The 27713-nt window shown below is 41.7% G+C and overlaps 1 protein-coding gene across 6 annotated transcripts in view; it reads left to right on the forward strand.

Moving 5' to 3' along the window:
* Positions 1-27713, forward strand: part of EPHA3 (EPH receptor A3) — an 853173-nt gene that overhangs the window by 505923 nt on the left and 319537 nt on the right. For all 6 annotated transcript variants that reach the window (XM_069204910.1, XM_069204911.1, XM_069204912.1 and 3 more), the window contains exon 6: positions 14395-14519. In XM_069204910.1, the coding sequence (XP_069061011.1) occupies positions 14395-14519 (125 nt within the window). The remainder of the gene's footprint in view (positions 1-14394; positions 14520-27713) is intronic.

Consider the following 27713-nt stretch of genomic DNA (forward strand, 5'->3'; position numbering starts at 1 on the left):
TTAATAGGTGTCAAGGTACAGACAAAGGTGAGGTTATGTTGAGCATGGGCCTGTATGTATTACAAGACATAAACAGCCTATGAAAAACAAGACCACATCAAGTTACTGATGTGGTGAAACAAAGTAATTGGTAGTCTAAAGATTTAATTTATCATTCTTGTTAACTATGATAGAATACAAATTATTATGATTTATTCATAAATTTCATATAGGGAGATTTAGAAGTTGATTGATACAGGGCATCTCACAAAAAGCAGCAGATAACCCATCTAGGAATCTCACACTTCCCTCATTCCTCTTGGGGTGGAGGAAGCGCATGTGTTCTGGCAGTGGAGCCTCAGCTATCTCCACTGGAAGAAATCTTTCATCAGATGGCCCTTATGCAGAAGGCCAATACTAGGTTTTCCTGCCATGCCTGTCTCTCCAGCAGGGAAGTCAATTAATGGCCAGGCAGTGACAAATCTCTCCACATCATGACTATTTACTTTTAGATTTTATGAAACAAACTCCCACTTTGGAAATGTGTTTTTGAAAAACAAGAAAAATTGCCAAGCATGGGTAACAAAAATGCGACCACTCAGCAGTCCCATCCACAATGGTGGACACCCTCAAATCTTTAGAGATCCCCTCTGCCCCCTGCTCCCCTCCCGGGTAGGTGGAGTCTCTAAATCAGGCAGGCAGCAGAGGAGCAGAGGCCATAGTCTACCTTGAAGTTAGGGGATGCCAACCCCGTCTACAAATGACTCCCATATCCTCGAATGGTGGAAGAACCACATTGTTATATAGGCAATACACAGGCCGGCTAAGTGCCACAGTATTTGGCAAGTCGTCTGGGAGTATTTCAGGGAGCTGTCCTGTTATATGAAGACTTGGTTTCTGGCAGTAATTGATTTTTGATAACATTTTTGAAATATGTATGTTCAATGGTTTAAAAAAATATATCTTATTGGTAAAGTTATAGCTACCTTCCAGCAAGAACAAATTGGGCTACGTCTTATACGTGCACTGCTGTTTATTTACAATACATGTAAACTTGTAAAACAATGAAATACAATTAAAAACCCTACATTGCATGTTTGAGTTTGTGTTATTTGTCAATGAACAAAGATTTGTCCAAAAAACTCAAAATCAAACCACACTTCTTTCCAAAATGTCAACATTTCCAGTATGTAATACTTGCACCTATGTTATGGATGCCTTACAGTTACAACGTGTACGTTTTGTATTAGGCAGCATATCATAAGACAAAAAATAGTTTAAGAAAGACACATTTTTGAATCCTTTTGAGTCACAAATACCCACGCTCGCCTCAACATGATACTATAATATAAATAAAAACTGCGTGCAAAAACAATGCAATCATAATTATGCGCTATGTATTCAAGTGGGGCGTTCTCCTGTTAAGGGGACCACAAAAATGGCGCAGTGGAAACTGTGAGATTCCACTGCACAATTTTTTGCAGCATTTATTAACACCTGCACAGCGCAGGCGTTAAAAGGAGGCACACCATTATTTAAATTGGGCATCCATGTACTTTGCAGGAGTAGCACCAACATTATTGGTGCTAATCCTTCAAAGGGCAAAAATAGTGTCAAAAATGTTTCTGCTTTATCCTTTAACTGTGCCATATTGTGCCCTATGTTTAATACGTCACACACATGGTGGCATTAGGTGGTGCGCTAAGGGGCATTTGGATGAGGCCCAGATATATACTTTTTTTGCTGCGCATTTCCACCTATTAGTTTACAATGTAGCATCAGCAGGTTCTCTAGCTCACATGCTCCAGCACCCCTAGCAATCTGTTCATCTCTGAGCAAGGCCCAGTAGTAGTTTGTCTTTGGAGCTTTGAACTACAACAGGTAATGGCCGCCAATTATCCATTATTTGTGCGGTGAGATGAGAATTTCACCAGTGGGTTTGAGGGAGGGGCCTGTGTGGATTAAAACACATCAATAGGGACGCATGAAATGCATAAACAAGCCGTATACGTCTGAGAATGATAGAATGCGAGTTCACTAATTAAAATGCACAGAGAAGTCTTGTTCGAATGCCGCACGTGCGTCTTTAAGGAGCTGGCGAAAATCCATCTGTAAATCAGCCAAACTCCTAATGCAAGATGTTACGGATGAAAATGATTTCAGTCTCAGCATGCTTGTTTCCTCAACTGTTTTCACATATTTCATTATCTTGTTGCACGCTGTACAGACTCAATAACGATATTTATTCATGTTGTTATGGTGCGGAATTTCTGAGAGGTGTTGGTATTTTCTGGATAATGGCAGGCGTAAGCTTGATATATTTGTTTCTGAATTATCCATATACATTGTTTCTTTTTACTGCACGCAAATACAAATGAAGCATGACTGCCCTTTATTAACAGACCTGCTTAATTAAACAATGTAATATGCTTAGTGTAGTAGTCAGATTATATTTAATGAATTTATCTAAATATTGGCTCATAGTTATAGTCAGACTTTTCCTGCTTGAATGCAGATACGTATCTTTGTTTTCAGAAACAATGATAGTGTGACCCTGCCTCCAGCGCTTAATGTGTGCAGGTGGTTATAGGTTTCTATCTCCACTCCAGTCCTACAAGGCTCTCCTTATGAGGTATATGATCATACAAGTGGCCCATCATTCAGATAAATATCTCAGATTAAGGGACATATTTATACCCCATTTGCACCGAATTTGCATCATTTTGGTTTACACACATTCAGCGCAGAACTAGCTCCATATCTATATTTTGACATTAGACCAGTCTAATGTGAAAATATTGGAGTCAGCACCATTTTTTAGATGTGTGAACCTACCTTACGTCAATGAGATGCAAGATAGGCGTTCCCATCTAAAAAATGGTGCTAACCCCGTAGCCCCATATTTATCCCTGTGCTAAAATGATGCACGGGTGGGAGGAGGGTCTAAATAATGGTGCAAAGCTTGCTCTGCCCCATTATTTAACACCTGGGCCAGGCATTAAGAGACCTGTGGACCCATTTCCATGGTTAAACACAATGGAATGGGTCCACAGATGCCCTCCTCAAGGCCCAGGAACACCAAAACCAGAGGGACACCAGAGGATGAGGGACCCCATCCCAGGTAAGTAGGGTAAGTAGAGGTAAGTAATTTATTTTATTTAAAGTGTCATTGGGGGCCCAACTTGGGGCCTGCTGCATGGCACAGGGTACAATGGCTATGCCCAGGGAACACTGGTCCCCTGTGCTGGTCATTGGGGTGGTGGACATGACTCTTGTCTTTTATTAGATAGGAGTCATGTGGTATGGATGGTTTTGCATCAGAAAATGACGCTAGGCTGGTTAGAGTCATTTTTTTTACTCTAACCAGCCTAATGTCATTTTTGGTGCAAAACCCCCTTCTTCCATACCCCCAGCCCCACCCAGATAACGTCATTTTTTTACACTAGACCACCCTTTGCACTGGCTTACACCATTCCAGAAATATGGCGCTGGTGCTCAGGAATGGCACAAGCTGTGTTAGTGCAGTTTTGCACCCAAAAGTATAAATATGCCTCTTAGTTTTTCAGCAAGGAAATGTAATATAACCTAGCTTCAAATTGGTCTGACAATATTAACCTTTCTGCGTCCCAAGTAGTGTGATAAGAGTACTTCAGTGTGAGGACAAAAAGCATACCACTGTTTGTGATGACCTCAACAACTTCTGCTCAATCACTGGTCTACCTTTCTTGGCTAAAATTCTGAAAAGCTGTCTAAATAGCCAACTCAAGCTGTTGGTAAACAACAATAAATTCTATTAATCTTGGATTTGGCACATAGATATGTTTGTTTATTATATTTGTTAAATTCCTTACTCAGCGCCTTGCTTTTACTGTATTTCCCATGAGTTCTACATTGATTAACCTAGGTAATATATTGCCCTTGCTTCATTTATTTATACTTCTTGCTTATGCTTTGCCACTGTTCCCAACCATTTAAACCGTCTCAAAATAAAGCACTCTGGTGCAGTCTGGCCTTTTATGTACTATATCAAGTTCAAAAGACATACATAATATGTCTTTTTGAATGCTCATTTTGTAAATAATTTATCATACATGACATAACTTTGCTTGCTGAAAAAAGACTGCATGCAAACTACCTAAATTGTGTATCTAGTGCAACTAGTGGGATTTTGAAGCTGTCGCCAATCTTCAGCATTTTGTGTGCCCTGTGCCTGCTCCTGTTCTATTGTTTTACTATGTGCTAGAGGATATGTCAACTATTGTCATATACAGATAGTAATATGGCCCCGTTTGCATGGAGGTGTTCTCATGCAAATGATAGAATTCTGCTTACACTTGTGTATATTTCATTTATGAAACTATTGTAAAGTATGCACTGGGCAAGGGATCTTGGACAAGTAGGGACATACAAGTAGAGGTGGGCTGCATTTTGTGACTCCTTTAAGCATGGTCCTTTGCCAGGTGCTAAGGATGGCCCCACAGACACTCCAAACCATCAATCCACAGTTGGAATGTCATCATCTTACAAAAATGTCTGTCCAAAAATATAGTAATTAAGAACAAAGGAACATTATCCCTTTTGATTTTGTTCAGGGCCAGACATGCATTTCATTCCACGGGGCATCTCCCCAGTGGCATGGAGCCCTTGTGGGCTTATTTTGAAAGCCCAAGGTCACTTCGGGTGCCTTTGTCTCTTTCCCCAGCTCCTCATGGTTTATTGCAGAAAGCACAGGGAGGCCTCATAAGACAGAGAATGAGAAACAGGGAAGTGGAGAATAGAAAGAAAGCAATCAGAGAGGAAGAAAAAAGATAGGTGCTACGGAGAGAGAATGAATGGACGGGACGAAGGAGATTGCACAAGGAGCCCAGGAGAGCAGGTATGGTATGAGCATTTTTGCCAGGGCTGCTTTTGGTTACCCAGTCTAGCCCAGGTTTTGTTGTCCTTCACACTCAATCCTTGCATAGCCCATTGATCCTTTAGATCTACAATGTCTCAGTTTCCACTTACTGGTGTCCCATTTAGCACTTCTTCTCACTTACGTCTGAGGCACAGGAAACGGGGGTCTCACTTCATGTTGGTGATGGTGGTCCCCAGTAACCACAGAGGATCCCGGGGGTCATTTCGGAGATCAAAGGATTCCACATTAGAGCGCAAGCACCCAAGGCAGAACCAATTCTAGACAAAGCCAGGTCGGCAGACTACACCTTCTCCTCATCTCCAGCTTCAGGTGGCTCTGGCCCTAAGGCGGGCAGAGAAGCAGCTGGGAAGGGGTCTCAGCAGGGTTGCTCTATCACTGACTTGCTACTTACTTCATAGAGAGCCTCCTCTTTCAGAAAACATCCAGATAGTATGAGCCAATCCCTAATGACAGGGCACCCTCCCACAGGGTAAGCAATCCCTGCATACAAATGTCTGTGGTTGATGGGACTCTGTAAGTACCCTCTCTTTATTCATGACACTGCTGTTTATGAGGGTTTGACGCCCTGTGTTTAGCATATTCTCACCAATGCTTCTCTTAATCCCAATGTCAACTCTTAAAATACAACAAATTACACAAAGAAGATGGTGATTAGGAACCTTTTCATCAAATACACAAAAGCTGATTGATGAATGCCTATACCCAGGCAATCGCTCAGGGTAGCATTCCAACCAATCATTTTTTTTCATTAAGCCACCTCAGATTAGACCTAGCTGTGTGTAAATCAGCTTGGTCCGTTTCAATAGGAATGCTTTGCCATACCATCACACAAGGTAGGAATAGTCCTGATGGAGGGTGGGTTAGAGTTCCTAAATTTGGGTCCATAACCTGAGAAGGATTGTTTGAGGGTTCATATTTTTCTAAAGATAGGGAATTCAGGAAGGAGGGTGCCTGTCCACTGTAAATTCCATTGACCACCAGGCATGGTAAATTTCATGCTAAGATAGTTTGGGTAGTAGAATGAAGTATCTTGTGACTAATGCAGGCCAATTTAAGAGTGTTCATTGCTTCATCAAGAAACCAGTTCAAGAAGATGAAGATTCTAGTGTAAGGGTCACATTTCTTGGTTCCTGAGGCTAGTCTGGCTGCTGAATGGAGTCCTGCTTTCTGGGAGACAGGATGTAGTTCTGATATGCTAGTCAACAGGGAGTTGCCATAGTGGAGCCTGTAAAGGATGAGAAATTGGATCTCTTGTTTGATATTTTCATCCTGTAGGAAGGTTGAAAAGTCACCAAGTGAAATGTCTTTTGATGAAGAAGATGTTTCTTTTTCATAAGATCACTGCTCTGTTCAGCATAAATCAAGGTATCTCCAGGCTTCTGAATACAAGGTGGAATTTGGTAACAATGGAATCTATTGGAATCTATTGGTTTCATGCTGGCTAAGAAGCATTTAAAACTAGGGGATGTTCTCAATTTTTCAGATCTATGCATTGAGTGAAGCATTTATTTATAATTCCCTACCCAGGGCCTGATATTTCAATTGGATAAAGGTGAATGGTTGAGTGTTCTGGAGGAATGGGAAAAGCCAGCGCCAGATGTCAGGCATCATTGAGCAAGGTCCATGTTTAGTAATCAGATCTGTGCTCTCTGCTTTCCTTTTTTCAGCAAATCTGCAATTATAAAGGAAACATTTGAAAGAGACTTTGACTGGGTTATTTATCGTGTGTCATGGACTGGTTTTCAATGATTATGTTTGGGTTGCATGTTCTATTGTCACAGTGCAAAGAAAGCTCTTGCATGCCAAAATACGAGGATTTTAGAATTGATTTGCAATCAACTGTTCAAATTTGGAGATCCTTATTTTGGGTCTCTATGAAGTGAGATTGAGATCGTCTGGGTTGTGAGAATTTTTTGGTCCTAGATGAGGAGGTGTGTTGATGTGATCTGCTTGATTCAGATCAGAACTTGACAAGAGGGTAATTGCTGAGATTTAGGGTGCTTATGAGAGAAGACAGTGATGACTTGAACTGCTCACTTTGAGGTAGTAAAGTCTGGAATGCTTTTAATGTTTACAGAGGTGGGAAAGGAGAATACATAGCTAACCTTCAGGAGTGTGAATGTCAGGATCCAGAAGAGTGAGTTTTGCTAGTCCACTTGCACTGCTGGTGCGTGTGCTGTAACTGATTAGTGTATGTGATTGAAGCTTCTAATGATACTGCATAAGCACTATCTGTTCTGTTTGTACTTGGAGGCATGCAGTCCTGCTGTCTATGTGGCAACTCTTCTGTCTATTTAAGGGAAATTCACACCACTCGTGTGACCTGTAGGTGAAGGAGTGTTCATTGCTGCTATTTGTATTATTACTCTTCTATGTATGTTATGGAAGATTGCGCAGCACCATCAATTGCACTTACAATTTTATGACATCAGTGCATCTTTGTTTGGCGTCTGTACCTATGCCCAGTTCTCTTTGGCATGCAAAGCGCATTCCACGTGCCGCCCCACGGTGAAAGCATGGGAGACATTCTTACTCTCTTAATTCGCAGAGGCTATGTCCTTTTGCCAGATGCCTACAGAGGTGTAAATAATGAATTATGGGCCAGATGTATCAAATTATTTTGCACTTGCAAACTGCGAAATCGGCCGTTTGCGAGTGCAAAATCGTGGTCTGCAATGCATCAAAGGCATTCGCAGACCACAAAATGAAAATCACAAACATTGCGAATTTCTGTGTTGCGACCTGGATTTTGCGAATCGTAGTTTGCAATTCGCAAAATCCAGGTCGCAAGGCAATTCTGCAAAAAATCGCAAATTGCGATTTTTCGCAGAATGGTATTTTGCACATGCAAAATACCATTGTCTGCAACCAGGTGGTAACGTGGTGCAAAATGTAAAAATGCAGTAAAACTGCATTTTTTAATTTAATATGTAAAGCACACATGCTCTTTTGGCATGTGTGTACTTTACATGTTAAAAAAAAAAAATTGGGGTGCAGGAGAGGGAGCCTTAGGCCCCCAGCACCCTGGCCTTTTGCATTTCCCAAATTGCGATTTCTGTTTCAGAAATTGCAATTTAGGAAATGCAAACAATTCACAGCTATGGGCCAACAGGCCCATAGCTGCGAATGGGGCCAGTATCGCAATTTGCGATTCGGTAATTGCATTTGCGATTTCTAAGAAATCGCAATTACCGAATCGCAAATGTGATTCATGGCCCTTTGCGAGTCGGTAATTGCGATTTCTTAAAAATCGCAATTACCGAATCGCAATGGGCCAGATTCATACATCTGGCCCAAAATGTACTGGGTTTCGAATTAATGTAAAATACAGAAATTACTTTTAATATAATTCCATGAGTTTGCTCATTATTCTGTGTAGCTCCTAAGTGAATAATTATGGTAAAAAACATCACCACAACTGTGGACTTAACATATAGCAATCAAAATACTGCTCCGTCAACTCCTAACAGCCTGTATAGCTTTATATATTTAATTTGTACTAACCTAACAACTATTCACAAATTGGTCACACAATTCCTTTCTAACATACAGTTTTTCAATGTCTACTCGAATTTTGCATTGATTTGTAGTCTCAAACTTTTCTTTCTCTGACAAAAATGTGTATTTGCGTTTTCTCCCCAAATAACCAGTTTAACACTAAACCAACGGTGTTACAACGTTAAACACTTTTGCTAGTATTTGAAATGCTTGTGCAAAAAGGCAAGTTTTGAAATATTGCTGCAAAGAAAAAAAACAATAAAAAATCCTCGATATGGTAATATGGTGCTTTACATCAGGAATTTAACAGTTTACCACCTAAACATCCTTATTCTGCCTTAAGCATCTCCTGCTGCAAAACGCTGATGCAAATCTGTTCTTGTAATCCAGCCAATACCCCTGCAAAATTGAAATACGTCCAAAATAAAAATGTTTACTCGGGTCATTTTTATTCTGTTCGGGGATTTCTGGGACTAGCGTGAATGAACTTGGCTGAAGTAGTTTAACAATGAATCTCCCTAATCCCTATTCCATTTGGCTGCAATGCACCCCACTTAAGTAGTTTGAGGATGTTTCCTTCATTACACACACTTTTTCTCATGCATTCCTATTTTGACAATATCAACTTTTCACTCAAGGTTCTAGTACAGCTCCGTGGAAAACATAGCAATAGTCTTTTTGTTCCTTTCTTGGAGTACAAACAGCCTCAAAGAAAACACATTAAACTTAAAAAAACAAGGTTTTCATACAATGAACTTTGGGTGAATTACCAAACATGAGACAGCTAAAACATGTGGAGCCATTACAAACCTCAAGGCTACTGAAAAATATGTATTCTAAGTTTTTCTCTGACATAACAATTTAACAAAAGTGTGCTGGACAAGTGAATACAAGCTTCAAAATAAATATGTGTGTGCACGTGAGTGTCGAGTGTAATTATGAATGTCTTCAGTATTTAAACAAGAAAAGAACATCCTATTCCCACTATGCAAATGAAATCGTATGGTGTATAACACTTGTCTTACAACATAGTTGTTCATTTGTACAGAAGAAATCTTAAAGCAATCCTAAAAGATCCTTATCACCTGCAGAGTCCCGCAAGGTTCCATTGTATGCCCTGTAAACTTCAACCTTTTTGGGGGTCTAGTCACAGATAATAGCATCAAAATTAATCAAAGCTGAAGCATACACAACTCTACTTGATAGTCTCCTACATTCTAAACATCCAGTGCCTAAACACGCCCTGCATCTCATCCAGACCTGAATGTCCAGTGCCTACCTGAACCCATCCAGGACCTAATTCCAGTACAAACCCCAGCTGTCATTGATCACTAAGCTACTTGGATTTACTCTGGAAACCAACCTCACCATCAAGGAACACATTACCAAAAGCAACAAAGACAGCCTAGTACCAGTTCTCTCTTCTAAAGAAAGTGAAATCTTTTCTTCTATAATGTGCCTTCAGAACCTCTGTCAAGTCCTCATACTCTCACATTTGGGTTGTGTTAGCAAACTATTCCTTTGCCCCCCATGCTATAAAAAGTCATGCTTTACAGACATCTTACATGTCGCACATGCCTCATACAGAGCCTGAATAAATATGATAACATCACCAGATCGTGATGGATCTTCATTGGTACTCATTGCCAGCCTACACCATCCCCAACACCAGCAGCATTATTTACAAAGCAATTATGAATTACACTCCTGTTTAAATTGCAGCAAGCTCACTATGTCTGGTGACTCTCAGCAGACCGGTAGGCAGGACACCATCAGATCCGGGACAAAGAAGTGTAAAAAAAGAAAAAAGAAGGCAGCACGTCCTACCCATCTACGCATCCAAGATCTGGAAGAACATCCCTGTACATATCAGGACCCACCCAAAGTTATGCCATTTTAGAATAGTTAAAAACACACCTGCTTAAAGTACACTAAATTGCAATGCCATAACAGTACACTTCTGCTCTGAGAAATTAGCTATATATTCTGTCACTTGTTGACTACATGCTTGTTTTTGAGCCTGTACAGAGCTCTGCTGACTTTAGGTTGCATTCTATACACACAAAACTTTACATGATATATAAATACAATGGCCCAAATTTAATAGAGTTGTTTCGACCTTCTCACTAGCACAGACCTGCCAAATTTAAAAAAAATGTCACCATGTGAAAGAGATTTAGTTCAGGACCATTGTGATGATTGGGCTGATGTGCAAAGCATTGATTGATGTCCACTCGTATGCCCCCAAACACAAAGAAAATCTAAGGAGGCTGCCTCTGATGCCCAACAGAGAAGACAGTTACTCTGCTAGAAATTAGCTGTGCAGTACCACCACAATGAGCTGGAAACCCACTCTTTGCAGAGGTATTTAGTTCACTTTGTCTTGTGCTGAATTGTACCAGTGTTTCACCTGGTGATCATGTGAAGAGAGACAAATGTTGCATGACGCACTGTGGCACAGTGGCAATTAACAGGTCTGAAGTTGTAAAAAAGAGTGCAAGTGATTTGTGTACCCATGTTTAAATTAGAGGTGTTACTGAATTGCATGAGCTTTTATTGCCCTTGATCAATTGCTTGGGTTATGCACACCAATTTACCACCAGGATCTACCTAATTGTAAAATTGAGTAACCATCTTGCAAAAAACAATGAAAAATGGGTGTCAAGATTTTTTGAAGTCCGTACTCTGAAATAGTTCCTAGCTCTCAGGACTAAACATAGCTATAGGTTTTTGTGTAAAACTGGAGGACGATATCTCAATGTGAGTGTTAAAATATTATTGTCTGACACATATAAAGTAAACCTATTGGTACTCTCAAACTACACTCCTATAGGTACTGCAGTCACAAAAGATACAAAACAGTTGTAATTGTACTTCAACTCCGAGCTGGAGTAAGTCCAGCACCACCTGTGGACATTCACAGGTAATGCAACACCCTCTCATAAAAATAAGGGATTCAAAATAAAACCTGAGACAAAACATTGTTATAATAAATTAATTATTAACACTTTTTAAAAAATATATAAATGCATTCCATGCTACAAAAACACAATTTAAATGATCAATAATTATTATTTTATTTAACACTAATAACCCTCCTTCAATTTAACTTTAAAAAGATGATAAATTAAATAAACTCTAGATATAATTTTCAGCAACAATTGGTAGATAACAAAAATTAAACATTTATTTTAGGTGAAAACTTTTTTATATAAAACTTCAGAAATAATTGTTTCAATTTAATGTAGCATATAATATACTTTTACATTTTTAATTAAAAAATGTTTTAATAATGCTGTAGCATTTTACCTTTTTCTCTACATTTAAAATACATAAGGAAAACTATTTTACATTACATATCAACTTACAAATATCTATTTATTTTTTACTATAGTAATCTTTTCAAAATTTCTGTATACTTTACCATGAAGAGATACTCAATGGTTCTATATCACATTCTATTGACTTCATGTCCTGTTTCAGGGAGTGGTGACATGCAAGTCTACACTTTTGAGCAACTTTACACTAAAAAATGGTGAGTAGACAAAAGTAGTAAAGTTACAAAAAAATGTAAAAGTAAACTTACACATATAGATTTATTCTTGTATAAGTTTACCCCGGTTGCTTGAGCCTCATTGTATCTATGTTGCACCACTAGCTGTTGTGTGAAAATAGCTCTCCCCTTTTGTAGTCCTTACACTGTGTTCGTTTGAGCTACTAAACTGTTCAAAATGGCTACAAACACATCATGAAAAATTAAAATTTATTCCAAGAACTTTTTAGTGTAAATCACTTGATTGCTTTCTTATTACACCTTTAGCATATAGCTGTTGAACCAAGAGAGGGACTTTATTTGGTTTGAAAAAACATAAAAGTTACAACAATTCAGAATATTGAAAATACATTCCATCCTGTCAAGACAAAACTAATTCATAAAAGAGAATAAATAACAAAGACCGCCATCCACTCTACAATATGAACACATTGTCATCCACTATCCCAGAGTAGCTACGTGAGCTGGGATAACATTGTGAGGCAGCCAGAGTTTAAAAAGAAATGCAGATATATACAGTAATATAAACCTATATATCTATAAAACCTAAAAAGTAATGATTTACTTTGGGCTCGAATTAGCCTCCAATTATGGAAATAAATTAGATCTCCCTTGGTGGATTTCACAGATTCCGACCGGCAGCTCAATATCGAAGTGGCTATTTGGCCCTTAAAAATCCACACAATGCTACTGGAATCTATCTTGGTGACAAAATAAGGGACACTGAGGATATTAGATCTGGGACAACTGTTTTGTAGCCACATTGCAATAAGAATCAAATGTGTAAAGTGGAAGTTCCACCCTACACAATTTTATGCATTGCCCGACCCGCTGTACAAAATGCCACACTCAGACATTTTATTTTGTTTTCAGTGTAACGTCTGACACTTTTCCAACTTTATCAGCTGAACATTAATACATAGCAACCACTATCTTGCCGCATTCTTTCCAATTTCTGAGACATTTGAAGTGGAAAAGAGCCACATAACACTTTATGTGGAGCATTCTTGTCAATGCAACAGATACCATATTATTCCTGAGACAAATAATATGATAAGCAATGTGGTAGCATCCGTGGGTTTTACATGGGTGGCGACTGTCTCCACCACATAATACATTACACCAGAAAAGAACAGAAACAACAATATGATTGCACTGTATTCATTGCTGGGAAATGCACAGGCCCATAGGGGTGTGCAGTAGCAATTGTTACACTGACAGTGATACGACCCACGGCAACAGGGCAGCTTACAACCCACGTCTCGTTTCAGCTTGATATCATTGCCCTATATTTCTGAGTGAAGGATTATGCTATGCACTTTTATACATATAATATTAGCAACTCTGTCGTGTGAACTGTTCTGAAAGGCAATAAGGGAACAGATCTCTTAGAACAGGTAAGATGGTTTAGAGTTTTGCTGCAGAACTTATGTCCTCCGTTGCAGAAAATGCATCTTTCCTCTCAGGGCCTGTACAAGTAATGGACTGTAGAATTTATTCAACCAGCTGTGGGCACTGAAATGTACCCCCAAATTGGGGGTCAGTTGCCATTTCCCACATATTTAATCGCCCTAATGTATTGCTTGAGGGTTCCTAGCATATTATTGACATTACCATTTGAGGAATGTGTGGCACTCAGCTTGTGCAACTTATTTCCAACAAACATGGTAGCAGATAGCGATCTATATAGAGTTCATGCTCTGACACCGTTTTGGGAGAATTTTCACCACTCCTTGCCACACCAGACAGCAAAGCCACTGGAGGCTTTTGTGAATGACATCCACCATCAGAGAAACTCAAGATACGGAGGTTCGGGCTCCAGAGAGTGGGCAATGCAGATTCACCCATCTTTGGCATAATCATGGTTACCTCCCTCCCCCTCATTAATATGTAGAGTAGCTTGAAAGCATCCACTTTAGATAAACCTCCAAATCAATGCCACGTTTCTCTGCTGTATTCTCGGCAGTCCATGGGGTGAACTTTAAGGCTGAAGAACCTAGAATAGAATCCTAGCTGACAAATAACGATGGAGACAGAGAGCGCACAAGGTGCTCTTCTTCAGAAGAGATCGCCCACTTGTCCTAAGCAACAAATGGCTACTCTCGGGTACTTGTTCTATTCCTGGGGTCTGAAAAATCAAACTAAGCACTATCATACTGCATTGTTCTCTATTAATATATCAATGACATTTTCTTGCTTACATTAACGTAGCAGATCAAAAGCATCTGTTCGCACGTCACTAGCACTCCAGCTACACAAATTTCGCAGCTCATTCATCTGTCAGGGCAGTATGTTTCTAGGTATGAGTGCCAGCACCTAAACCCAGCTGTTATGTCTTGGTCTAAGGCCAGGCATGGGTTTAGGAACCTGTTACATTAGAAACTGACGTGTGTGACTGAGAACATACACGCAATGAACTCATTCTCCTTTCCACCTTCCTCCACAGCTCCATCACCTGTCACCATGATCAGGAAGGATCGGACCTCCCGAAGTAGTGTCTCCCTGTCTTGGCACGAGCCGGAGCATCCTAATGGGATTATATTAGACTACGAGGTCAAGTACTACGAAAAGGTGGGAAAAGACAAAAATGGGAAGAGTGCATATTGCTTAGAAACCTGTTAAAGTGCTGGTCAAAATTGTGATCGTATCAAGTTCCATATTGATCCTTATCCACCTCTCGCCATGCTCGGTGTAATAGCAAAGACATTGAGGTGGAGTGAGAGCATGTGTGAAGACAGCTGCAGTGTGTGTGACATGGTGGAGTTAGAATGGGGAAGAAGAAGGAACCAGTGGCTTGGCAGCACCTCCACAACAAAATGTGCCAAATTTGATTGCAGCAGTAAGCTAGTTTTTGAGTGGTTCCACCAAGCCAGAGTGCTATCCTAAGCTGTTGATGCAATCCGTGTGCAATCATTAATTCACAGGTTCAAGTTAGAGCTTGGCTGAGCCAGACGTCCATCCTTGTGATAACTACTGTGTTTTTATTTTCTTTAAAAGTGTAATATCACTGTGGGGTGCTTATGGCCTGGCAGACCTGTTCTCACAGCTGCCATCATGGCAGTATCTTTCATATCCTGCTCAAATGACCAATATCTCACAAGATGCTGTAGCTTGCATTTCCCAAAATGTGTGTTTATCATGCGACATTAAGGCCGATATTTATACTTTTTGACGCAAAACTGCGCCAACGCAGTTTTGCGTCAAAAAAATTAGCGTCGGCTAACGCCATTCTGAAGCGCCATGCAGGCGCCGTATTTATTGAATGACGTTAGCCGGCGTTAGCCGCCTGCGCCGTCTGGTGTGTGTTAAAAAAAACGACGTACACCAGGCAGCGCCGGCGTAGGGGAAAATGGAGCTTGGGCGTCAAGAAATGGGGCAAGTCAGGTTGAGGCAATTTTTTCGCCTCAACCCAATTTGCGCCATTTTTTACGACTCCCAACCCCCATAGAAATGACTCCTGTCTTAGCAAAGACAGGAGTCATGCCCCCTTGCCCAATGGCCATGCCCAGGGGACCACTGTCCCCTGGGCATGGTCATTGGGCATAGTGGCATGTAGGGATGCACAAATCAGGCCCCCCTATGTTACAAAAAAATAAAATAAAAATACTTACCTGAACTTACCTTAATGTCCCTGGGATGGGTCCCTCAAGCCTTGGGTGTCCTCCTGGGGTGGGCAAGGGTGACAGGGGGTGTCCCTAGGGGCATGGGAGGGAACCTCTGGGCTCCTTCAGAGCCCACAGGTCCCTTAACGCCTGCCTTTTGCAGGCGCTAAAAAACGGCGCAAAAGCGGCCGTACGTCATTTTTTTTCACCCGCCCACTCCCGGGCGTGATTTTTGCCCGGGAGTATAAATCCGACGCACATGCCTCGGAGTCGATTTTTTAGACGGGAACACCTACCTTGCATATAATTAATGCAAAGTAGGTGTCCACGCTAAAAAATGACGCTAACTCCATGGACTTTGGCGCTAGACGCGTCTAACGCCAAAGTATAAATATGGAGTTAGTTTTGCGTCGAAATTGCGTTAAAAAAAACGACGCAATTCCGGCGCGAACGGAGTATAAATATGCCCCGAAATTCCTGTGGAGTTCTATTGTACAGTAACCGGGGATGAACAAGTAAAGGAAGCAAAATGAAACAAGACAATAAAAGAAAGAACAGTTAGAGAAAGGAACAACGTACTTCCACACGTGATTTTAACTTCTGTGATGTGGTGTAGGTACTTGAAGTCATTACCAGTAGGCAATTATGAGATGTAAAAATGATGGCATCCGATACAAAACCGACATTTAAATGGTCTCCGTTTATATGGTGTTATAGTTGTTGCCTATCACAAGAGTTTGGGAATAACTTGAAGATTTTTGTGCTTGCAGCACCAACATTTGCATGTTCCAGTAAATACTAGAAATCTTCCCCGAATACAAATCGGTAGGTTTGACCAGACGATGTTTATCACAAACTCATAAATCCGATATCAAAGGTGACACATGTATCAGCCCAGGCACAATGAGGACTCCGATGTCATCTTGGCTCCACATAATGTTATCTATCCCGTGTTATGGACAGACAGAGCAAGCATGCCATCAGTGCACAGTGACACTCGGCAGAAAGTTGCAGGATATGATTGGTAGGAGATATTCCTCCTCAGACAAGGGATGTGAGAATATGCAAAGATGTGCGTCATGCAACTGTGTTCACTTTAAAAGAAAAAGAAGCTTTGCAAAATGTAAACAAAAAGGGAAAGGAAACGGGGTCCTCCCTAACAGTGGAAAAATGTTTCTGCTGTCTTTGGGGGCACTGCCATTTCCAACCACTGTATGCCCTACCTCGTTAGGGTTGAGACTTTGGGTGGTGTGGAGTTGGCAGTGCATGGCTACTGACCAGCAGCTCTTTTCCCAGTGTCACTCAGTGCCAAGGTCATTGTGGAACATCAGAAGTGATAGCGTCCCTTCAAGGCAGCCAATATCCCATTGGTTCGGGGCTATAACCACTCTTCCTTGGAGGTTGATCTGGCACAGGAGTCATGCACCATACCTATAGATGGATGCAACCTCCTCGAAAGCCACTCTCGCCTCTGTTATCATTACCCATCTCCAATGTGTTTCAATATTAACCTCACACTTATGGTCTTGGGCATCAATGTTACATTTAAAAAAAAAAACTCCAACGATCTTGAGGGAAAGGGGTCATGTAGGGTTCTGCCTGTAGCACCAGCTTCCTGAAAACATCTTAAAACAAGATAAGATGACATCAATCTCATTATTAACTCCTAAAAGGATCTGATGTTCGATTTCAAGCATTTTGGTTAAGATTTCTTGTCAATCCGAGATTAGTAGAACTGTTGGCCATGTACTTCTTCAGGACCCTTGCTACGAACTGTCTAAAAAAATATTTCTTGTTCACTAACATATTACCTCAAACCATCACAGACATTAAAAAAGAGATAAAAACTCCAGGTGACCTATTTTGGAACTCAAAATATTACCCTTCCTGCACCCCAGCATTTCCAGTGTTCCCATTTCCCCCACTTCTGTGTCCTACTTTTTCTGTTTCACAACAACACCACGCTGCAATTCGTATGAAACTCGTCCCAAACATTTAGGTCTTGCTTGGGACCTTGGGTGAGATGAGTAATTGAGGACTGTGAGGAAAATACGCCTTGAATATTCCAGTCTCCCTCAATTGTGCGTCTCTGGTGGAATTCTTGTGTGGCAAAATGGGGCGTGCTGAAAGATATTGCAACTGATTTATCGTTATCATTTCAAAGAACATACAGCATGCTGACACTGCTCTGAATGCGATTACCTTGTTTAATTCCAGTCTTGCCTCCTGGTTAATTTTTTCAAATTCAGTTCCTAAAAGCAACAGCGGCTTTATAGTGCCCACATGCTTCTCTGATGCCAATGGTGTGCTCAGTCTCTGTGGAAGTTCTGGAAATGTGTTCATCAGCATCCTGTATTCCTCTCCCTTTTCATCTCCAGGTATAAAAAAAAAGAATTCCAAATAATTTGTAATCTGCTATGATTCACTGACCTTCCTGTCGTTTCAAAAATATGTGGAAATGCTGTAACACTGCACATTAGGCTACAGGACTTTAGGGCATACATTTTACAAAGGAATAGCGCCCTTTTTCTGCAAAATTCAGCCGGCGATTGTTGTCGGGATGAACCAGTAGTAATCTGATGACATACTTAATGACAGCTTTGCCAAAGCGGCTCCCTTTTTTACTTTTCCTCACCCTCCATTCAGTTTCCTAGGCAGATGTGTAAGCTATGTGAAGTCCTTTCTATCCATTGAATGATTAATGGTGTCATACTCAAGATGTAAAAAGTGATAGTCCATCCTGAACTCCCCTGAATACTTCTTTCTAACTAAACCGGGAATGGGCAATTTGAAAAGCAGAACAGTTAATTCCATCAAATTAACCGACTCTTCTAGCCAGACGTCATTCTTTGTTTTTTGCAAAAGCTTGTCAGGATGTTTACTGTCAACGTACACCTTCCTGTTGTGTGTCGCCACACAATGGTTGGTGCGGTGTCGCGCAGCGGAGTAATGAGGAACACACAGGCAGTTACTTCTTGGTCATTAGGTCTGGGTACCCAGGTCTTCTATTTCCTACCCCCGCCTACGTCATGGACATTACCATCATGTTCAGACAACGTAGGTCACAATACAAAACCTCCCCTCCTGTGGAGCGCCAGGTAGACTGAAGCTATTGCAACATAACACCTTCCCTCGGTCTAAGTCACCTTCCACAAATGTTTACAGCAGGAAATCTGCCTCTTTCCTTTCCTGGATACCCTCCATTACTCTGTATTGTTTCACCAAGGTTTCTGTTATTGCAAGGAAGGCATCGCTCCCTTTCTGAACTCTAAACTCCAACTACCACCTTGTCACCTCTTTTTGGGTAAGATCTGAATTTCCTGACCAAGTGCCTCCTGTGTGTCAGTTTGAGAAGTGTGCCTTTTTTTAAAGCCCTGTCAATGGATACAATGATATTGGAACATGCACAGTACCCCTACTGCAATTGCCTAGAAATAAATGGTCCATCAAAATATTTTTAGGCATCCAGTTTCCTCTGTTGCTCTACTACTCCTGACCCTCATAGACCATTCACCTCAAAGGGCAGGCTGGGCATCATAGCCCTTCGCAATGATGCCTCCCAACTGCTTCCACTGAGTAAAATCACGTAGTGGTGGCTAATATAGCCTTACAGCCACTGTAGTGGGCTATACCAGACATTAAAGGCCCCCTCCAGTGTTAAAGGCCTGAGCTGAAGGCGAGCACCTTTAACAAGGGAGCAGGACTTTAATGGTGGTATAACCAGCTAAGGAGGGCTCTAAGGTTATTAGAACATTCTGCCACTAGAGGGGAGAATGTTCTAATAAATGAAACAAAGGTCTCACAGGGCCCGAGGGGATTAAAATTCTCCCAGGCTACGTGAGGCCTTTATTCACAGCAACAACTGTGACTGACAGTGGAATGTTGGAGTTTACTTGCCCTTGTAGGGAATCCCTCTTGGATTGGGATCATTTGGGCGGCAGAGCAACAGCCCCATTGAAAGCCCTGTCCACAGGTATGGCCCTCTGCAGTTACAGGGTTATTATGCAGAATGTGGATTGTGCAATGCTTGGTATGTTCCCTGTACTACAGGTGAAAGGTTGGAATGTTGGGGAGTAGGAGCTGGTGAATTACTGTGTGTGCATATTTTACCTGAGTTCTACAAGGTTGTTCCAATAAAGGATTTGTGCAACTTACCTCATGCTCCATCATCACAGAAATTAGCGACGAGCTGAACAACCCCATGAACCCACAGAATTACTTTGGCAGTGAAGGAAGCGTTAAATTTGTTTCTACATCTTGTCAAGATCCAGAGTGTAAAAATTGCTTATTATACGATTTTCAAGATTTCTAATGAGGCACTGCTGTCTGCTACAAGTAAGAGCTGACGGCTACCTTATTTGTTGGATTAAAGTGATGGTCAAGTGTTTTTAGAGCATCAACAGTTAGAAAAGACCACAGAGAGACACCGCGAGTGCAGACATTGAGCTTGTTTCAAATAATGCTTCTACACATGCTCTGGAGGCTCTGTGTTCTCAAGTGCTTGTTGGATGAATGCCAAGCTCTGGAACATAGGACAGCGTATTTGGAAGAGCATATAGACCATGAGTATACGAGCGCATCAGCTGCACATTGCTCTCTGGGACAAAAGACAGCACGTTATTCCTGGGATTTTTGTGATGAATTAGGTTAAAAGCTTCCAGAAGTATCAGTGTATGGAAGCGTATGACAATGACGATACCTTGAGAAATGTTAATGAAAGAGTTGTAAATAGATGGGGAAAATGTGTGAAAGTGGAGGTATTAGGTGAAATGACAGGGTATTAGGAAGATGAACTAAGGGGGTCATTTTGACCCTGGCGGTCATCGACCGCCAGGGTCGACGACCATGGAAGCACCGCCAACAGGCTGGCGGTGCTTCCCAGCCCAGTCAGAAAAGGGAATCCGGCGGTTTCCCGCCGGATTTCCCCTGCATGGGCTGAATCTCCATGGCAAGCAGCGCCGCCATGGAGATTCCGACCCCCTTCCCGCCATCCCAAACCGCCAGGAACAGGATGGCGGGAACGGGTGTTGTGGGGCCCCTGGGGCCCCCTGCACTGTCCATGCCACTGGCATGGGCAGTGCAGGGGCCCCCTAACAGGGCCCCATAAAGATTTTCACTGTCTGCATTGCAGACAGTGAAAATCGCGACGGGTGCAACTGCACCCGTCGCACCCCTGCAACTCCGCCGGCTCCATTCGGAGCCGGCTTCATTGTTGCAGGGCCTTTCCCGCTGGGCCGGCGGGCGCCCGCCAGCCCAGCGAGAAAGTCAGAATGGCCTCCGTGGTCTTCTGACCGCGGAGCGGCCATTTGGCGGTTCCCGCCAGGCGGGCGGCGTCCGCCGCCCGCCAGGGTCAGAATGACCCTCTAAGTGTTGACGAAATGTTTGTTATGAGAGGGGACAAAATTATACCATCTAGTCTCATCAGAGACAATATTGTGTCGAATTGCCATGAAAGACATTCAGGAAAGCATGCACTAAACATAATGTGAAAGCGTTATATTGGTGACCTAGAATAAATATAGAAACAGAAAGCTTTGAATGATTCTGTATGGATGGCAAGAGTGCTGACAAATCTGAGAAAACATTGAACTCTTTTATGAGTTCATTAGGGTATCCCAACTAACTATGGGAAGAAGTGGTGTTGGACATCATGGGACCTATTACATAAAAAAATGGGTCCTGCAAGTACTTTTAAGTGTTGATGGATTTCGTTTTCAAGGTGATTGGAAGTTGAAGTGGTTGACAAAGTGAATACTGGCACGGTGATCAAGTTTTTGGATACCATATTTTTGAGAGAGGGTTCTCCAGCATCCATATTAACGGACAACGGGGTGCAACTTAGATCTGAAGAAATGAGTAACTTTATTAAATTTGCAGGTATTGAGCACAAATTCATAACATTATATCATCCCAGGGGTAATGGCATTGAGGAGAGAGTGAATACATTTTTTAAGGCAATTTGCAATTGGCCAATCAAGGAAGGAAACATTTTATTTCAGAATTGAGAAAAATGATTTGGAACTATGGTGCAACTTTCCATGATTTAGTAGGTGAGAGTCTGTTTGGATTAATGAGAAGATGTGTACTCCATTCCAAAGCAAATACTGGTTGGATAAATAGAGGAAAAAAACTGTTTGGGTGTGGAGAAAGTGAGAACATACATTCTAGCATCTCAGGAGACAAATAAGTAATATTTTGATTCCAAACACAGTATGTGACGTGAATGTAACAGTGGGGCAATGAGTCTTAGAAGTCAGTTAGGAAGGTTGCTAAAGGGAAAAGAAAATTCAGTGTTCCTGAACCAACTCTGAAAGTAATGAACAATACTGTGGAATTGGATAACGGCAGAATTTGTCATATGAGTCGTTTAGCATTGAACAGCATTCCATTAGTAGGGTGGAGGACAAAAAGAACAGCTGTGAGAATGATGGTGTAAACAAGTTTTGGTGGTTGAGTGCTGTTCCAGAAGTTGCACAAGACGAGGACATTGCTGGAGAGGGACATTATATTGAGTGTGAATGCAAAAATGTTTTTGAGAGGAGATGAGAGTCAAAGAATTCAGAGAGGGACCTCCGAAGACGTTGGAAATAGTGCAGTAATGAATGAAGAAAAGAGTGGTGTTAGAACAAGCTTTTTTGGTAGGAGCGTCAAGAAACCTAAGAATTTAGAATATCATAAATGTAGCATGTAAATACAGTATGATAGTTGTTGAGTGTTTTTATCCTTTGTTAGTTTTTATTTGTTTGCTTTATTAACGCAAGGGACGTGTAGTAATGTGGTTGTCTGTTAGGCAGAACATGGATGTGTGTCATGCAGAATGTGGATTGTGAAATGCTTGGTTTGTTCCATGTACTTAAGGTGAAGGGTTGGATTGTTGGAGAGTATGAGATAGAGATGTACTTGTGTGTATATGTTTTCTCTGCATCCTACCAAGTTGTTCAAATAAAGGATTTATACAACTTACCTCGTGGTGCGTCATCAGTACGCCATCCCTGGATGGACCGGGGTCTTGTTAGAAACCACAGTCAGTTATGCAGTTTCTGCTAAATGCGATGCGTCACTATCTGGGGTAGTTTTGGATGTTAATTCTCAGAATAATCAGCAGTTGAATTCCTAAAGTACCAGCTGTGCACTTGATTGAAGTCCTGCCTGGCAAATGCTTCTGCCAAACTGTTTTAATTTATTTAACTTCTAAGCATACTGCTTCCTGCACATCCCACCACTAATCAAGGTAACTATTCCATGACTTTGAAACAAAGCCATGATTAGAAGGCAAAATGTGTTCACAATTCACACAATTCTGTACTGGGAACAATATGCACTATAAAAAAGTAAAGGAAATAATTCTGTTTGAAAAGGAGGCTCTCTTACAGTGATTATGAATTCTCTCTGGGTGTAGCATAGATAAATGGCAGGAATCGATGCAATTTAAGTAAATTATATTTATTTCAAGTGTCTAACAAAGCCCACTGGTGAGGAGCGGAACAGTGCAGCCTCCTGCTACCAGTTCAGCTCCGTTATGCCCAAACTACATTCTACATCCCATATGACAACATGACAGAGTGGCATGATGCGAATGCACGTTCACTGGTATACAAACATACCTCCTTTTTATTTAAAAAAAATAAAAACCAAAAGTAATAATAAAAACATAAACTATATAGAAAAAATCAAGTAGTAAGACATGCATTAATACAAATCTATTTAGTAATGAACATATTACTTTGTCTTCCATTTAACCAAAACTCTTAAATAAATTCTAAACAAAAATCCAATTGCCATTTATTTAAAAACATAACCGTTCAATTTCTCAGGAAATTTAATATTTATTTTTGACTGGCGTTGAACCTTGTTTTTACTTAGAACATCCTTGGAAATATTTTCCTGTGTCGTTCTTAACCCTGTACATTTTGACTTAGCTAAAGATGTTTCTTCATGTACATTACCAATACCACCAATACTACCACTTGAAACATCTGTGGGAGCATCTTCCTACATCAGTGTCAACTCTGTATCTTGTGATTGAACTTCAGACGTTTCTGCATGCACATGTGATTAAACTAAAGAAGTTTCCTCATTCACAGTTTCATCACCAAACACATTATGGGCCTGATTACAACTTTGGAGGAGCTGTTAATCTGTCCCAAATGTGAAGGATATACCACAAGCCGTATTACGAGTTCCATAGGATATAATGGACTCGTAATACGGCTGGTGGTATATCCGTCACATTTGGGACGGATTAGCACCTTCCTCCAAAGTTGTAATCAGGCCCTATGGCCCTCATTCTGACCTTGGCGGGCGGCGGAGGCCGCCCGCCAAAGTCCCGCCGTCAGGTTACCGTTCCGCGGTCGAAAGACCGCGGCGGTAATTCTGACTTTCCCGCTGGGCTGGCGGGCGGTCGCCTTCAGACCGCCAGCCAGCCCAGCGGGAAAGAGGCTTCCACGATGAAGCCGGCTCGGAATCGAGCCGGCGGAGTGGAAGCTGTGCGACGGGTGCAGTTGCACCCGTCGCGTATTTCACTGTCTGCGCAGCAGACAGTGAAATACATGTAGGGGCCCTCTTACGGGGGCCCCTGCAATGCCCATGCCAGTGGCATGGGCACTGCAGGGGCCCCCAGGGGCCCCGCGACCCCCCCTACCGCCATCCGGATCTCGGCGGTCCGACCGCCGGGATCTGGATGGCGGTAGGGGGGGTCGGAATCCCCGCGGCGGTGCAGCAAGCTGCGCCGCCGCGGAGGATTCAATGGGGCCGCGGTACACTGGCGGGACCCCGCCAGTGGTGCCGGTCCGACCGCGGCTTTACCGCCGCGGTCGGAATCCCCATTGGAGCACCGCCGGCCTGTCGGCGGTGCTCCCGCGGTCCTCCGCCCTGGCGGTCAAAGACCGCCAGGGTCAGAATGACCACCTATGTGTTTTACCACCATTAGTCAGATTTCCTAGTGAACAATGACTATTAGAACCACCACCAGAAATTGTTGATAGACACATCACTGAAATGAAATACATCATCATTTAAATCTCTGAACAACTTTTCTTGACCAGGTTTAAGTACCACGACGAAGTTCTTATTCCACCACCCCTTGTTGTGTAGTGACACTGCAATTCCCTAATCTTTATCAACTTGTACAGGTGTGACACTCAGGGGGTTATTGCAACTTTGGAGGAGGTGTTAATCTGTCCCAAAAGTGACGGTAAAGTGACGGATATACCACCAGCCATATTACGAGTTCCATAGGATATAATGGACTCGTAATACGGCTGGTGGTATATCCGTCACTTTACCGTCACTTTTGGGACAGATTAACACCTCCTCCAAAGTTGTAATAACCCCCTTGGTTTTGAAAAACGCACCCAATCTACCTTTTTAACCCTCTTATGTTTAGCATGGTGCACACTGTCATGATATTCATTACCGTAACTATCTTAGCATTCAGTTGTTTTTAGCCTTTTTCCAACTTCACCAAATCCATTACTCTTGGTCATATATTAGCAAAGGACAGGTGTCATGAAAGTACGACTTTCTCGCCCTCTCGTTAGGTAATACAGGGAAACACCCATAGCTGAGTGTGATGTAGAATGGTAACTCCAAAGTGTTTCCTTGCGGAATACTGCAACATTCTGGTTATTTGCCAAATGTGTTTGGGTTTATGCCTGCCTTCTTCAACCTTATATGCTTCGACTTATCTCTAAAACTAACTTCAGAGAGGATAGTAATTGGGGAACTCAAATCAGCCAATATGTCTATGTCTACGTTACCAATGGGTACCACTCTCAATGGTGCTTTGAATCCAGAATTTATAGCACAGATGTGAAAATCAGTGTTATCACCATATAATGCAAGAACTAAATTATCCAATGTATCACTGACATCTTCCACTGTGTTGACATTCACACCCCTGTTGGGCTCTGTACTTCTGAAGACACTTTGAAATATCTCACTTTGTTGCTCTTATTACATTTTTTTCAAGTGTGGGGCACCCTGGATTATTACTAAAATGTGATTTAAAACCACATTCAAAACAGCTGAAGTTTTGTCTATTCCCAACAGACTCCTGGGTTGTCTTTTTCATTTGAACTATACACACTTGTAAACTAGTTCTAACCTCCTCAACCTTTAATGCTTTAGGTGAAATGTTGACCTCTCAGTGCTCTTGGCAATATCCCGCACCTCAGAAAGTTTAGGATTACAGCAAACTAGTGAACTTGAATTTTCTTAGATTCACAACTAAACACAAATTGGTCTCTTATATATGTGTCAACACTCTGTCCAAACACAATTTGCAGCTAGCACCCTTAAAGCCACACTGTACTCCCAATGCTTTGCATTATGGCCCTTTTCTGTGGGGCGTATTAGGGCCCAAAGTTTTTCAGTGAAGCTAGCGGTCGTTGCTATCAAATATCAGAGAGGCTGAATATCAAGGCTGCGCAGTCTTGATTGCACCTCATGCATCTGTCATCCACCACCAGTCACTCATTGCTTCCTTATATCACACTTTCAGGTTCTTTTGAATCCCTCCTTTATTTGCCACTGTATCTCTATATTTATTTTCTTCCTTTTGTTTACTTCTGTCCCTCTCTCTTGTTCTGGGTCAAACTCTGATTAGACAATTAAATGCATTTTACAAAAAATGAGAGCTGGTGTGCCCCGCCTGCAACCACCGGCTCAAATTAAGCACTGCCATAACTGGAGATGTGCGATGAGGAGAAAGTGCAATAAACATCTATTGATGCCCCGAAGCACAAGAATATTTTAATTGCAAAAAAAAATGCACAAGTCACTTATCGATCTATCTTAATAGAAAGCAGAGTACAATAAAATGCTGTGGTGACTAATTTGTCCTTTTTTGGTCTGTGATGAGTTTGTTGTTCCCGCGCTGTTTCTGAACAAAATGCTATTAATTCTTTCGTAAGGAGGATCCTTGAGCACTGCATATGTCCTTGCATAGAGGAGAAGCGTGCAACGTTTTTGAGAGATTGTGGTGAGACTATGGTCCAAGATGTCGCCCGGAGGACTGTGTGTCTTATGCATTTGATCATGCCAGTCTTTCTGAGCAATCTCTTCGGCCAAAGTGACAAGGTCCATGCTAAATATGTTCAAAGGGTGGGCGACATTGCATAATTTTGTGCTGCGAGTGAAATGTTGTGAAATTCCACATATTTTGCGAAATAAAATTGTGAAAGTGAATTATGGTTGGCCGTTATCTTACTTAACTTTTTTTCATATGAGCGCACCCTTTGGGTAAAAACGTTTTGCAAGAGCAAATCGCGAATGAGTCTCTTGGGTGCTAAATTACACAAAACTGCTTAATGTGAAATTTCATGTAATTTTGGGAATTTTAGTAATGTGAAATTCAGGAATTATACAAATTTCACCAGCGTAATTAAAATGTTGCATAGGCCTAAAACAACGGTAACAAAGAAATAAATACATACATACATAGATAGAGAAAAATCATAGAATGTGCATTTATCTACAGTCTCGCTTTCCACGTTTCTGTGTGCACATACAACCACTGGTGATTTTTGCCAAGCAGTCATTGGAGGATTATGTATAATCAGTCTACTTTAGGCGAACAGGAAAATAAAACGTGTTACAAGCCTGGTCGGCTGCCCCTGTTATTACAACGTGTCGTTAGCTGTTGGTTTTACTGGTGTTTCACCGGCCCTCGTATACCACATTGTAGCAGTCGTCTTGCAGCCTGGAATGCGCCCTTTCTTCCTACAGTCTAGTGCGAGCTCAGATTGGGTTAGTGAACTAACGCAGTCTGACAGTCACAGGCCTAAGGAACTGGTATGTTTTATTGAACGGAAATGTACTTTTGCTTGTTCGCAAACTGTAAGGACTTTTATGACTTTGCTGGCTGGCCTGCCTGAGTCTAATAAACTGTAGAACAACTATTCAAAACGCCTTGCACTTTACAAGACAGTAGTGTGTTTTAACGCAGGAAAAAAAGGTGGTTCCAGAACGTTCTATGGGGGATTGAATACATCTATTAACATATGGGGGGTCATTACGACCTCGGCGGTCTTGCAAAAAGACCGCCGAGGCCGCGGGAGACAGAATGCCGCCATTGCCGGCGGTATTCCTGGCTCCCTATGATGACATTTCCGCTGGGCCAGCAGACTCCGCTGGCCCAGTGGAAATGTCACATCAACATTGC

This window comes from Pleurodeles waltl, chromosome 8, assembly GCF_031143425.1.
Source record: "Pleurodeles waltl isolate 20211129_DDA chromosome 8, aPleWal1.hap1.20221129, whole genome shotgun sequence".
Lineage (NCBI taxonomy): Eukaryota > Metazoa > Chordata > Amphibia > Caudata > Salamandridae > Pleurodeles > Pleurodeles waltl.